Source organism: Mus caroli, unplaced genomic scaffold (assembly GCF_978045245.1).
Source record: "Mus caroli unplaced genomic scaffold, Mus_caroli_1 scaffold_8, whole genome shotgun sequence".
Taxonomy (NCBI): domain Eukaryota; kingdom Metazoa; phylum Chordata; class Mammalia; order Rodentia; family Muridae; genus Mus; species Mus caroli.
This window is the reverse complement of record NW_028227263.1, coordinates 125,574,792-125,590,448: the sequence shown is the minus strand read 5'-3', so window position 1 is coordinate 125,590,448 and position 15,657 is coordinate 125,574,792. Positions and strand designations below refer to the sequence as shown.

At 45.2% G+C, this 15,657-nt stretch overlaps 1 protein-coding gene across 2 annotated transcripts; it reads right to left on the bottom strand.

Moving 5' to 3' along the window:
* Positions 1–4,849: 4,849 nt before the first annotated feature.
* LOC110288872 (pregnancy-specific glycoprotein 22-like) lies at positions 4,850–13,832 on the bottom strand. Of its 2 annotated transcripts, XM_021155111.2 has the most exons (5): positions 13,769–13,832; positions 12,327–12,686; positions 9,759–10,118; positions 8,098–8,457; positions 4,850–5,133 (listed from the first exon to the last, which is right to left on the bottom strand). In XM_021155111.2, the coding sequence occupies exons 1-5, from the start codon at positions 13,830–13,832 to the stop codon at positions 4,850–4,852; spliced, it is 1,428 nt and encodes a 475-aa protein (XP_021010770.2). The 2 variants fall into 2 exon arrangements, with proteins under 2 accessions (XP_021010770.2, XP_085697149.1); XM_085841023.1 differs by lacking the exon at positions 8,098–8,457.
* Positions 13,833–15,657: the final 1,825 nt, after the last annotated feature.

Below are 15,657 nucleotides of genomic sequence, written 5' to 3'. Positions count from 1 at the left end.
TTCAGTAAAGAAACTTTTAGTATAGCGCAAAGCTCACACTGCACCTCACACAATAATAGTGGGAGAATTCAACACCCCACTCTCATCAATGGACAGATCCTGGAAACAGAACCTAAATAGAGATAGAGTGGAACTAACAGAAGTTATTAAACAAATAGATTTAACAGATATCTATAGAACATTTTATCCTAAAACAAAAGGATATACCTTCTTCTCAGCACTTCATGGTACCTCCTATATAATTGACCATATAATTGGTCACAAAACAGACCTCAACATATACAAAAGTATTGAAATTGTCCCATGCATCCTATTAGATCACCGTCTGACCTTCAATAACAACATAAATAATACAAAGCCAACATTCACGAGGAAGTTGAACAACACTCTCCTCAATGATACCTTGATCAAGGAAAAAAAAAGAAACTAAAAACTTTTTAGAGTTTAATGAAAATGAAGCCACAAAACACCCAAAGTATTGTACACAATGAAAGCATTTCTAAGAGGAAAACTCATAGCTCTGAGTGCCTCCAAAAAGAAACTAGAGAGTGCATATACTAGTAGCTTCACAGCACACCTAAAAGCTCTAGAACAAAAGGAAGCAAATTTACCCAAGAGGAGTAGAAGGCAGGAAATAATTAAACTCAGGGCTAAAATCAACCAAGTGGAAACAAAAAGAATTATTCAAAGAATCAATCAGACCAGGAGTTGGTTCTTTCAGAAAATCAGAAAGATAGATCAACCCTTAGCCATATTCACTAGAAGGCACAGGGATAGTATACTAATTAACAAAATCAGAAATGAAAAGGAAGACATAATAACAGAACCCGAGGAAATCCAAAACACCATCAGATCCTTCTACAAAAGGCTATACTCAACAAAACTGGAAAACCTGGATGAAATGGACAAATTTCTACACAGATACCAGGTTCCAAAGTTAAATCAGGATCAGAATAATGACCTAAACAGTCCCATAGCCCCTAAAGTAATAGAAGCAGTCATTAATAGTCTCCCAAACAAAAAAGCCAGGACCAGATGGTTTTAGTTAAGAGTTCTATCAGACCTTCAAAGAAGATCCAATTTCAGTTCTTCTCAAACTACTCCACAAAATACAAACAGAAGAAACCCAATTCATTCTATGAAGCCACAATTATTCTGATACTTAAACCACATAAAGACCCAACAAAGATAGAGAACTTCAGACCAATTTCCCTTATGAATATTGATGCAAAAAATACTCAATAAAATTCTCGATAACTTAATCCAAGAACACATCAAAACAATCATCCATCATGAAAAAGTACACTTCATTCTAGGGATGCAGGGATGGTTTAATATATGGAAATACATCAATGTAATCCACTTTAAAAACAACAATCTCAAAGACAAAAAACACATGATAATCTCTTAGATGCGGAGAAAGCATTTGACAAAATGCAACACTGATAAAAGTCTTGGAAAGATCCGTAATTCAAGGCCTATACCTAAACATAATAAAAGCAATCTACAGCAAATCAGTAGCCAACATCAAACTAAATGGAGAGAAGCTGAAAGCAATCCCACTAAAATCAGGGACTAGACAACGCTGCCCTCTTTTCCCCTTCCTATTCAATATAGGACTTGAAGTCCTAGCCAGAGCAATTATACAACAAAAGGAGGTCAAGGGGATACAAATTGGAAAGGAAGAAATCAAAATATCACTATTTGCAGATGATACGATAATATATATAAATGATCCTAAAAAATCCCACCAGATAATTCATAAACCTGATAAACAGCTTCAGTGAAGTAGCTGGATATAAAATTAACTCAAACAAATCAATGGCCTTTCTCTACACAAAGGAAATAAAGGCTGAGAAAGAAATTAGGGAAACACCTTTCACAATAGTCACAAATAATATAAAATACCTTGGTGTGACTCTAAGGAAGTGAAAGTTTTGCATTGTGAGGAATTGCAGGCTGGTCTCCATTTGAGCTGAGGTCTGAACCCTGATGGTCATAATTCACCTACATGACATGGTAGACGTTCCCTCATGCTCCTCGAACTCTGACCCCTGCCTAAGTTACTCACCACCATAGCCCCCACAAGAGACGCATGATCATTAGTCATGTAAGCAATGGTCCAAGCTTCTGACCTTCAGACTAAACTCCTCCCCAGTTACCTAGCAACAGTGAAGACCATAAAAGTAGCTATAAGGACACCTCTTACTCTTACTCTTTTCTTTCTTTACTTCTCACTTCTCTCTCCTCTTCTCTTTTTCTTTGTCTTCTTATTTCCTCTCTTCTCTCCCTCTTTCTCTCTCTTTCTCTTCTCTCTCTCTCTCTCTCTCTCTCTCTCTCTCTCTCTCTCTCTCTCTCTCTCTCTCTCTCTCTCTCCTCTCTCTTGTCTCTTTCCCGCTGCATTTCTATAATAAAGCTCTTAAATTGTAGAGAGTCTCTGCTTCTTTAGATCCACTGTACACTCTGGTCAGTGTTGGGAACTTCTTCCCCTCTTCTCTCTCTCCTACAACCCTGGGCCTTTAGCAAGGTAGCTCTGGGGGGGCATGGTCAGGGGCTTCCCCTTTTCCACACCCCCAGGGTGTGTCAGGCATCCTCACCCTGGGCCCAGTGAAAAAGATTCTGGCAGCTAGCTCTGCCTGTGTCCTCAGGAACGCTGGCCACTTTTCATCCCCAACGACTCCCTGGGCCCTTCCGTACACCCCCCCCCCTTTATTTTGTTCCTAACACTGTATGATAAGAAGGTCAAATCTCTGAAGAAAGAAATCAAAGAAGATCTCAGAAGATGGAAAGGTCTCCCATGCTCATGGATTGGCAGGATTAATATAGTAAAAATGGCTATCCTACCAAAAGCAATCTACAGATTCAATGCAATTCCGATCAAAATCCAACTCAATTCTTCACTGAGTTAGAAATGGAAATTTGCAAATTCATCTGTAATAACAAAAAACCTAGGATAGTAAAAACTATTCCCAACAATAAAAGAACATTTGGGGAAATCACCATGCCTGACCTAATGCTGTACTACAGAGCAATTGTTGTAAAAACGGCATGGTACTGATACAGCAACATACAGATAGATCAATAAAACAGAAATGAAGACCCTGAAATGAACCCACACACATATGGTTATTTGATCAACATCCTTAATAATCAGGGAAATGCAACTTAAAACAACCCTGAGATTCCACCTCACACCAGTCAGAATGGCTAACATCAAATATTCAAGTGACCGAAGATGCTGGCAAGGATGTGGAGAAAGGGGAAAAATCTTCCATTGTTGGTGGGATTGCAAGCTGGTACAACCACTCTGGAAATCAGTCTGGTGGTTCCTCAGAAAATTGGACATAGTACTACTGGAAGATCCAGCAATTCCTCTCCTGGTCATATTACCAGAAGATGTTCCAACTGGTAAATGGATGTATCTGGAGGACTTTATCCTGAGGAGGTAACCCAATCAGAAAAGAACACACATAGTATGCACTCACTGATAAGTGGTTATTAGTTCAGAAACTTAGAATATCCAAGATACAATTTGCAAGACACATGAAACTCAAGAAGAAGGAAGACCAAAGAGTGGATACTTCATTCCTTCTTACAATAGGGAAACAAAATACACATGGAAGGAGTTACAAAGGCAAAGTTCAGAGCTAAGATGGAATGAAAGACCATCCAGAGACTGCCCCACCCTGGGATTCATCCCATATACAACCACCAAACCCTGCCACTATTGCCTGTGCCAGAAAGACTTTGATGACAGGACCCTGATATAGCTCTCTCTTGTGGGGCCATGCCAGTGCCTGGCAAATACAGAAGTGGATGCTCATAGTCATCTATTGGATGGAACACAGGGCCCCCAATGGAGGAGCTAGAGAAAGTACCCAAGGAGCTGAAGGGGTCTGCAACCCTATAGGTGGAACAATATGAACTAACCAGTACCCTCAGAGCTTGTGTCTCTACCTGCATATGTAGCAGAAGATGGCCTAGTTGGCCATCAATGGGAAGAGAGGCCCCTTGGACTTGCAAACTTCATATGCCCCTGAACAGGATAACATCAGGGCCAAGAAGTGGGAGTGGGTGTGTAGGGGATCAGGGTAGGGAGAGGCTACAGGGGACTTTCGGGATAACATTTGAAATGTAAATAAAGAAAATATCTAATAAACTTTGAAAAAAAAAGACTTGCAAAGGTCATGGTGTCTCTTCACAGCAGTAAAACACTAACTAAGGCGAGTTCCCTCCATTGTTTCAGTAAAGACTTGAAAGTCTGTCCATTAAGAACAAATGGAAGATTTTCCCCTTGGGCTGCATTGTCTACCAATAGTGAGCAGAGCAGTGTGTGGAGGGTACCAGCAGCTTGAAAGAATGAACACACAATATGTGGTACCATGAGGATCATGGAATACATTGCAACTATTAAAAACAAAGACATCATTAATTTGAAGGCAGTTGAATGGAACTTGAAAATATCATCTTTAGTGAAGTAACCCAGTACCAAAATGGAATGCATGATATGTACTCTCTTATAAGTTGACATTAGCCATAAAATACAAGATACACACACTACACTACATAGATCCAAAGAAGATAAACAAGTTAGAAGGCCCAAGAGAGGATAATTGAATCTCACATAGAAGGGAGAAAAATGGTAGTAGGAAGCAAATGGAGGGAGGTAACTGTGTAGGAGAAGGAATGTGGGAGAAAATGGAGGATTCAGGATCAGGTGTGGAGAGGGATGGGAGAGATGGCCAATTGGCCATGACAATAAATGGAAATGTGTATTTTGTGTGTGTGGGTAGGTATGGGCCTCTCAATACAGAAATTCCCCCACCCTCCTATAGCATGAGAAGAGGGGTCACTCATTCATCACAGTCAGGCTGATTGGGAGACTGGTCTTTGAGCTGACTGGGTTGAAGGCCTCACACTGATAGTCTCCAGCATCCTCCTTCCTCACAGTATGTATCCTGAGTTGGCATTTTGATGGGGACAGTGTCATTCTCTCTGTGAGCTGAAGACGCTGATTGTTGAAGAGCCAACGGATGGAGATCCCAGTGTTGTCTGAGAAGCAAGTGAAGACAACTGAGCTCTGTACTCTAACTGTGCTGTCAGTGACTCTCATGGCAGGCTGTGTCACAAGCTCTGCAAAGAAACAGAAGTGGGGACCAAATGACGTTCATCTTTCAGAAAGATCAACCTGCCCCTCTATAGCTCACACCTGATAAAGCATCCATGGAGGAGAAAGTTGAGCTATGATTACACTCATATCTTGTGCTTTGCATTTGCCAACCATGTGCTGTGTGACCCTGATTCAGCCACTGAGGTCGATGTGCCTCAGTTTCCCTGTTCTATGACAACTGTGCGTGATCATTGCACTGCCTATGAGTTAAAATTAGGTATGAGCAATATACTGAACTGGGGGTGGGGAGCTGCTTACATCAGCAGCATCTGTTCTACTTACCATAGGCTGGATTTCTGAGGGTAAGGAGGTGCCTGAAGAACTGTCATCTCTGTCCCTACCCTTGGGGACATTATTTTCCAATGAATTTTCTAAGTCCATCAGAACATTTGGCTTCTGTCCTGGCACCTGTCCATTGAACCTCAGGAGAGGGAGGTGCACAGGTGACCCACATGACTTGCAGCTATCATGGAAGTAAACAGCTGATCCTACACCATAGGGGACATAGACACTCAGCCAAGCCTGTTCCCTGTCAGCCCTGACAGGAAGTCCAATGCTAGCCCTGAGGTGAAATTTTCTGGGGACAACTAGAATTGGGTGTGGATCCTTGGCTTCCTGATGCTCCTCTTTCTGACTAAGTAGTGATCTGGACCATGGAGGGAGGGGGAATACAAACTGAAAGGGAAGTTAGAAGGGAAAGAGACAAATCCATCAATATTGAAATCTGTTTTTTGGTGAAAAGACTGGGTCCTGTGACCAGAGAAGCTTAGATCAATCACTCAGTGGAGGTGGGTGGGAGTGTCTGCACAAGTCAGAAGGATTGAGCAAATGCCCTCCATCCCCTTTGTGGGCCTAACTGTATGTTGCTTCCTGTGTGGGGAACTCTATCCTCATGTGTCTCCACCCTCACTGTCCTCACAAGGTTGCTCTCCCTCAGAAAGTGTGGGTTGTAGGCAAGCTATCTCTCACTTCTTCTTCTAGTGACCGCAGGTTTTTTGGGTTTTTTTTACCTCCCAACCTCCATTTTGGTCCAGCCAGCCTCTGACTTCACTTTAAGATGGCCTTCCTGTTCTGTCTTCCAGCTCATTACACCTAATAACTTGTTAGAAAAAATCTAATTTGAAATTTCCAGAATATCCAGTACCCTCACAGTCTTGGATGTCTGTGGGCAGATAGGCAGATGTCCAAATTTCTTGCATATTTCAGAGTTAATGAAATTCTCATATTTGGAGCTACTGACACTGGTCAAAACTCCAGCCCATATTACCACACAGGGGCAGCAAGCATTGCAGGGAAGTACACAGTGGGCCACCAGGATTGCATCTACCTGCTCTGCCCTCCCTCTGAGAACAGAATTTGCTCCAGCACTACCCACAAGCTCTGCAGTCTTCCTCCCTTTGAGTTCAGCCTCCACCCAGGCTGGAGGGCTTCCCAGGGTGATGCTGACTGCTATCATGAATGGTGGCAAGCACAAGACTGATAATCATCTCTGCACCCTGGGGCAGCAAGAGCTCAACACGAGACTGCCCTCTGCTGTGTTCTCCCCATGTGTCCTTTATAACACAGGATCCTAAGCTGTGCTTTCTTCTCAATGCTGTGGAATCTACTCCCTGCAGGAAGGTGACAGGGATGCCTGTAAGGACTGGAAGAGGACCTGCTGACTGATGTCTACAAAAGATGACCTGCTGACTGATGTCTAGCCCATGCTCACTGATCACCAGTCAGTGTGCATCATCATGAGACTCATGTTGCAGGAGGTCACCTAGACCCTAGAGAGGACAGTGGCCCCATAAACCTAGGGAGAGTTTCAGGGGGACTCTTAGCATCCTGTGCTGACAGAGAGTCACCTAGTGTCTGCCCATTTCCTTCCTGGGAGGCAGCTATCCTCTGTTGAGGTGATTCCCTATGGGATATGCCAGGGAGAGTCAAGAACCTGGTAACACAGGATGCTCTGACATAGTAATGTGCTTAGTAGGTCTGAAAGACTGCCCAAGAGAACTTGAGATCTGTAGGGTTAGGGATGGAGACAGGCTAAACCATAAGTGCATTCTGGAATTATATTTTCAAGTTTTCTGCCATTCTGAGTATGGCAGGGGCCTCAAGAGATGGGGCAGACTCTGAGGTCTTGGGCTGAGTTACTTTGCCATCTAGGGAGCAGCAATGGAATTTCACCTCATTCTGGATGCTCTTAAGGTGTCAACTCTGAAATGTTTACCTATAGGAAAGAATTCCAGAAGGTGGACATCAGAGGACATACACTTGCCAAAATGACCTGTGTCCTTTGTCCATCACCATGGAGACACTGGCCTTCCTGTGAAGTCTCATAAGGCCATCCAAACAGCTAGTTAATGGTCTGGGAACCCAGATTGTCCTCTCCAGCAATGCATTCCTGGGTGAGTCTCTGTGGAAGATGTCCAGGGGAACTATCATAACTGTGGATCTCATGACAATGCACTGGATGGTGACACAAGCTATGACAGCCTTGTACCATGTCAGCTCTAACAGGAATCCAAAGCCAAGCAAAACCAAAAATATTTTCAAGTATCACAGAGATTTCCATCCAGGCCTCATAGTGCTCTGTGTGGGGACTCCACAGCTTCCTCAGCTAGAGCTTATCCTACCTCCACAGAGGGAGTCGATATCAGGGATATGGGCATGGTGAGAGTCCCAAGGGTCAATGCTGAGTCTCACATTCTTGGGCTGAGTTTTTCCAGCACATGATAGGTAACTCTGCATGAAAAGAAAGGTGACAGGTTCTGACCTAATGGTGTTGGTACAGCCCATGTGTGCCCTGCAGCAAGTGCCCAAATGCCAATGTGATGAAAAATGCAGTGGGGGAGATAGCAGGCACAACCAACTCCTTAGAGTTGACTTATTAGGTACAATAAGCCACACCCAGCAGTTGGAAGCCATAGAGAGTCACTTACTATGGATGTTGACTTGGACGTGTGCTGTTACAACTCTCACATTGCTGTCTATTGTTACTAGTGTGTACAAGCCAGAGTCTTTCTCAGTGACATCCTGGAGCAGCAGGGATCCATTGGTGTACCCTGTCTCTCTTCTGCTGTGTGCACGGCCACTGATGATGGACTTTGTCAGTATGCTATATTCTGCAATTTTAAAGTCCTTAGTGCTAAGCACACCTTTGTACCAGGAAATGGTTTGCACATCTTCTGGCAGATTATGGACCTGGAGAAGAACACTTCCCCCCTCAGCAGCGTGCCGTGGCACTGGATCAATGCCGAGTTGGGCAGAGTCGAGAGTGTCACAACACAAGGAACTGGAGGCTGGAAGGGAAAGGAGAAAAATCATCACAAGAGATCATTGTGCTAGGTGGAAAGATGGTGACCTGCTTCTGACAAGATGGAGTCTTCACTGTAAGCATTTCCACCTCTGGGCTCATGGTCCCATGTGCTATAAGACCAGGATGAGCACGGTGTGACAGCCTAGACAGGTCTGTGGGTGTGTCTATCTCACCTGGTGTAAGTCAGCAACATGGCCTCTATTCCCTCAGTGCCATTGAATCTGTCATTTCCTCTACATGGAGTTCTCTCCTCCGTGTCTCCATGGCTGCCCCCTCACTACCCTCAGTCAGACACTGCACACACTCATGCACACTGTGCTTTAAGATGATGCCTCCCTCTGACCTTGGTCTCTGCACACCCTGCATATTCACTTCCTGACTTTTCTCATTTCCTTTGTACCTGCACTCAGCTTCTAACCTCACTTTCTACATATTCTTCCTGCTCTTCCTGCTGACCCCAGAACTAGGGCTGGGTGAGGGCTTGGAGCAGGCTGCTCTTCTTAGCAGGCCCAGGATTATGCTGCCAGGCTTTGAGTCAACTTGACACAAGCCACAGTCATTTGAAGCAGGGAGCCTCAACTGAAAATACAAACATCAGAATGATTACCGGGCAGGTCTATAGCACATCTTTAACTGGTGATTGACATAGGAGGGACCAGTACACTGTGAGCATTTCCACGTCTGGGATCATGGTCCCATGTGCTATAAGACCAGGATGAGCAAGGTGTGAGGAGACAGGCAGGAAACAGCACCCCTCCAATCTTCCTACAAAAACCCTAAGTTGGTTTGATATTTTTCTCTGGGTTTTTTTATTCTTTTTTTCTCTTTTCTTTTTTAATGAAACTCTGCTGTTTAGTAATCATAAATACACTGGTTTGACAGACAACCAAAAACTATTGTTCACTGTCTGCTCAGAGCAGGAGTAAGTGTCAAGTCCTGATAAATTGGAACCCAGGACAATTTTAGTCAAGCCTCGGACAGACAACCGAGGCCACAGCTTCCCGGTGCTCACCATTCTGTATGGACTCCACACTTTCTTCGTGTTCATTTCAAGAGCTTCAACAGACAGAGCAGTCTGGCATCTTAAGTCCTCTGAGATACAAGGGGGTATCAGAAAGCAGAGTCTGACCCATAGGCATTTCTCTCCTACATGTGTGTCCTGCATACAGTGGTCAAACCCCAACATGGGGATAAAAGTGCAGATAAAAGTGTCACATGCCAGCAGTGACAGTGCTCTTGGTAGAAGCCCCTCCCAGCACTGAACGATCACAGAGAATCACTTACTGTCCACCTGAAGGTAAATGTGTGCTAATTCCATTTTCTGATACCGAGTCAGAGTTCGTAGGGTATAGAATCCTGTGTCTTTCCAGGTGACATTCTGGAGCAGCAGGGATCCATTGCTGTACACTGTCTCTCTACCGCTGTGGGCAGGACCAGGTTCCCATGAATTCTTGGCTGTTCTGTATCGAGCAATCTCAACCTTGTTAAATACAATCAGCCCTTTGTACCAGAAAAGTGATTGAAGATACTTTGGAATATTGTGAACAAGGAGAAGAATGCTTCCCCCTACAGCAACGCTGGCCGGCACTAATTCAATAGTGGGAGGTACAAGGGTAGTAGGACGCCCACAGATGAAAAGAGAGGCTAGAAGGAAAGAGAGATCCATCAATATTTGGACTTTTGTATTTGGATTGGATGGCACCCTGTGTTCTGAGCAGCTGTTTAAGTTGCTCAGCCGAGGTGTGTGGGGTGGGTGTCTCCCTGCCCTACTTGGTGGATGTCAGGACATTACCTCCATGTGCTCCATGAGCCTGGGTTGTCACATCCACTCTAGGGTGCTTACCACTTTGGAGTCAACATGGCCCCACCTCTGTCTTCAGATCCCTGCTCACACTCAATGTAGATGGTGTTGGAGTGCTGCCTCCTGACCTCTTTCCCAGCATCCTGTCTTCACTCTCTGAAGCTTTTGTTGTGTTTCTCTTCCTCTAATGCCCCCTAACCCCAGATTCACCTCGCCTCTCACACTCTGTAAATTGTGGACTCCTCACCCATGATCAGGAGGGCCTGACAGGTGGAACAACCTTTGCAGAGAATAGAGAGGGGGCCTCCCTGAACTCTGTGGCCCTATGTGTCCTCACTCTGTATCACATCTGTCCAGCCCAGCTCCCAAATACCTCCTCTACTCTCAGCCTCCTCCTAGACATAAGAATCTTACAGAGGCCCATGGGCTGTAGGTAGCTCTGTGTTCTCTGCCCTGTACACTCTCAGGACTACCCACCTACACTCTCCTCTTGGCTCTTTCTGTTTAAGCCCCCCAAAGTACACAGTGACAAACAACCTTCTGAGCATCTCTGGGCCCTGAGGCAACATTAGATCACCCATGGTAGCCCTCTGTTGTGTTCTCTACCTGGGTCAGTCAGCAACAAAGAGGGAGCCTCTGCAATCTCTGTGTGACACAGAAACACTGCTGGAAAACCAGTCTGCCCTATCTTCTCAAAATGTAATTTGCTCTCAGGAGGAAGATGACAGATATGTGTGAGGGATCCAAAGGGACCAGCTGCATGGTGAGTGGGGAAGGGGACAGATCCATTCCACTGCAGGCAACATTCAGGATTCTGAGGGAGTAGAAAGACCCAGGAGCAGATGTGTTAGGAGCCTTGGCCTGAGTGTGTGGGAGGAGGTGACCTGGGTCCCAGAAGGATTGCTCTGGGCTCCATCATCCCATGCAGGGTTTCAAGATGGTGCTCACACTTCTTATGCCTGCTGAGCTGTGTCTCATGTGCTCCCTGTGCTCCCAGTCCTTGCTAAGATGCCTTGAAATTACCTCAAGGTGATTCCCATGGGACACCCTTTCATCCACAGAGAAAATGCATGTCTGGAATGTGAACATCATCCCCTGGCAGGGTAGCAGACACAGGAAGCAGCTAAGGGGTCTGAGAAGGCTCTGCCAGAGACCTCCAGGTATACAAAGAAGAGATAAAAGCAAGGATAGGTAAAAAGTTGATAGAGAGATAGATAAAAGATGAGGTCCTGATTCAGGTATATAGGTTTATTAGTATTCCTTGAATGTCACCAGGCTATGCCTGCTTTTCACTGTGGGAACTGTAGCTCATGTCTGGAGAACCGTCCACATCAGTGCAGCCTGTTTGATTTGCTTACAGGTGAAAATGTGCTGGCCTCAAAAGAAAAGAATTTGTCAGTAGGATCTGTGTCCTTTCTCCCTTTCTGCTGGGAAACTGACTTTCCTGGAAGTCTCATAATCCTAACAGGACAATGGGTTAATGGCCTGGGAATCTGCCCTGATGTGGTCTCCCTCTGGGTCACTAGGGTGACCAGGAGACATAGACTAATTCTGGGTCTCACAGCAGTACACGGTTTGGTTCAACATGGAGCAAAACATTGTCTACAACAAGCACTCTTCTCTGCAGACAGAAAGTCAAGATCCAGCCCTAGCACAAAGCTTCTCAGGGCCCACAGGAGGTGAGGCTGGAACAGAGGAGTGGAGCAAGGAGTTTCTGGTACCCAGCTCTGTAAGATGCCCATGGCTTCCACTGTCCCTTCTTTCTTCCCTCAAGACTTTCTCAAGAACAGTTCCCTATGAAGGACCCCAAGATCTAGACAGAGGCTGATGTCCTTGACTGACTTGCCCACCCTGCATCCAGGTTTCTCTGAGGTGAAATCAAATGAGGAATTCTGCGCAATTGACGTTATTTTCCACCATGTGTGTTCTGCACTAAATGCTCAGTCCCCAACATGGAGACTCAATACAGAGGGAAAGGAGAGATAGGTCAGGCCTGATACTTCTGTGTAAGTAAGTAAGACCCAACGCAGATTTCACAAATAATTACTTACAGTACACGTGCAAGTACAGGGATGTATTTGATACCATTTCCCGTTGTTTACTTATGGTTTGAAAAGTGTAATATCCTGTGTCCTCCTGTGTGACATTTTGGATCCACAGGGTCCCGTTGATGTATAATGTCTCTCTGCCGCTGTGCTTCAGCCCCTTCGCCGTTACACTATAGTACAGTGAATGTAGTGCAATTGCATGCCTCATATTTGTCATTCCTCTGTACCAGCCAAACACTAGAAGATTCTCTGGCATATTATCAACACGTAGAAGAACATTTTCTCCTTCAACCACTTGGGGTGGTAAGGATTCAATGGTGACTCTGGCAGTGGTGGGCAGGAGCCAGCAGGTTAAGAGGGAGGCTAGAAGGGAACAGAGAGAAGCCACCAATAATGAGCAGGTGTCAGCATCCCTCAGCTTATGCCTATGTCTAGGGGTATGACCATAATGGAGATGAGCAACATAACCTCCATGACCTCAGAGTTTCAGAGGGTATCACGTCTGCTCTGAGGAATTCTCTACTCAGGCGTCCTCACATCATTCTTCACATAAAGAGTGTCTGGTGTCAGGAGAAGTGGCTCTCTGACCTCCTTCTCCACACAGTCCTCACATTCTGAATTGTTTTCTGTTCCATTAAACCAGTGACTTTTTCCTCTATATACTCTGAATTCCCATCCACAAGAAAAGGCCTTTGTGAGGACAATGATTGGAATTATCTTTTTTGAAATGTCAGTTCCTGAAAAGATCTCAGAGAATAATGAGGTTGAAAGGAGGGGGGGGGGGACACAAAGGAAACAGGAAAGAATGAAAGAAGGAATGAAGGAAAGAAAGAAGGAAGGAGAGAAGGAAGGAAGCAAGGAAGAAAAAAGAAAGGAAGAAGGAATGAAAGAAGAAAGGAAAAAAGTAAAGAACAAAAGAAGGATATCTCCATAGATTTATCTACATAGTTCCCAAGTTTACAATAAATGGCAATCATTATATTTAAAGGTGGTTTAATAATTGTGTATTGGATGCACCAGTTTGGGAAGTCACATGTCTCAGAATGCACATTGTGGGTGCATGACATGCACCTCTGTGTACAGAAAAGACCCTGCAGGACCCTGGACCTCCATCTACCGTGTGAGAGCTGAGGAATAAATTCGGCCTGTTATGTATCCACACATTGGGCCATCTTTGGAGAGTCACCATGTCATGGTTAGGAACATTGGTCTTCTGACCATGGCAGCTAATGTGACTGATTTTGAACAGGGATGGCTGAGGCTTTTCTTTCCCTCCTCAGTTCCCGTCTGCTCAGAGTTTCCTGCTGCTGAGCCTCTGTCCCTCACTGCACCTTCTGCACCATGACTACAAACAGAAACCCAAGTCTTCTCTAGACATCTCTTCAAAAGACTTTGCACTACTGAGTTTCCTTTCCCACACACAATCAGATAGTTGGAACACTTACCTGTAAGGAGAACCCTCTGCCAGAAGGTACACCCATTGCTGAAAAGTTCAGAGGATACCTCCATATCTGTTCTCACTGTACTGGCCATTCTCTGAGGAGAAGAACTTCAGCTCCTGCAAGGCACCTGGCCTCTGCTGTCCTTCCTCCTTCTGAGATGAGTGTTCTCTCAGGCAGGAGCACTTCACAGAATCCTATGGGCTGTGTGTGGTGGGGTCTGTGTACATAGCAACGCTCAGTCACTTCCACTCTCTGTGCTGCACCTCATCTTTCTCACATTTCCTCTCTTTATGATTCTCCTCCAACAAGACCTTGAGCAAGAAGGCTGATAAGCATCAACATGCCCTCAGAGAACACCGACTCTTCCAAGGGCTGATATCTGTGAATCCTGTTCATGAGTCTGTCAGCATCAAATAGGGATCCTCCATCTTTCCTACGTGTCACTGAGACACACAGACCCAGCTGAGGTCCTAGTCTGTCTTGTGTCCTAAGAGCTCTGGGAAGGTGGGCTTTTGCAACAGGAAGGAGACACAGATGTCTGTGATGGTTGGAAGGGACCAGCTCTGTGATGACTGGGGATGAAGATAAGCCATTTATCACTAATGTCACCAGTCAAGTTCCTGACTTGAGACAGAGTACTGAGAGCAGCTGTGTGGGGAATTTCATGTTCTTTGTATTGGGGAAGAAGTGACCTGTGTGTCCTGGAAAGGACTGTGGGCTCCTCACCTATGGACAGTTTCCAGGCAACCTTCTAGCATTATGGGTTGGTTGGACTGTGTGTTGGCTGAGCCCAACTGCTCTCTAGGTCCCTGTGTCACCTTTTTCCTTTATCTGGTTAATTTCTGCAGCAAGGGTTCTGTATTCCCCTTGGGAGGTGCCAGGAGGGAGGGAAATTTCAGGATATCCAGAGAGAGGGGTATCCATAAACACAAGAAACAGAGGATGTTCTAGAGAGAGAGAGATCCAGGTTAGTAGGGACAGGAATGAAAAGTAGTCTCCTAGGCAAGGTCATAGCTCAGGGAAACAATTATCTGAGTGTTGAGTGACAGCTGCACACAAGAAAACAAGACTTCTTGTCTAGTACTTGGGTACTGGAGTCCTGGAATTCTTCAGAAATACTTCAGATACACAAGGATTAGTTCTAGAGTCAGATCTAACTGTAGAATTGTTTTCAATCCTTGGACAATTGTTCCCTTAAGCAGGTGATGACCAAGATTAACATCACCTCCATCATGCTTCACAGACACCTGAGAAGGCCCCTAGGGTGGAGACACTGGATACTTGGCTGGAGACAGAGAACTTGTGCTTCACATATGTCACCTGTGGACTGTGTGAGGCTCATGTGGACAAGATGTTCCCTCTGATTCAGTTTTCCAGTGACAGCTCATGAGGGAATCAAATGATTCAGTGTCTACAAGGCAGCCTTAATCATGAAAAGGGGCCTGACACTGGGGCAGGATAGCTGTCCAGATCAGCAGCATCTGACCATTTGCCTGAAGAGAGGATTCCTTAGTCTTACTCTCTGAGGACTTAAATCATCAAGAACACCTATGTACTCTGTCCCTTTCCTGGGAGCCCTGACCTTCCTGTGAGTTCTCATAAGCCATCAGAACAGTTAGCTGATGGTCTGGGCACCTGTGCAGCTGTGTGCTCCATTCTGAGTCACAGAAGGAGATGCCCAGTGACCCTGCAGCATTAAGGGTTGGCTATGCTGTGTGTTAGCTGAGCACAGTTCTTGCTGGTCTTCCTGGGTCAGCACTGCCCTTTGTCTGGGTGATTCCCCATCAGCAATCCTGTCTTATACAATGGGAGATTACAGGAAGGAGGAGACTTTCAGGTTCCCCAGAGAGAGGGGTATTCTCAGACACAAGAAACAGAGCTGGGTCTAGGAA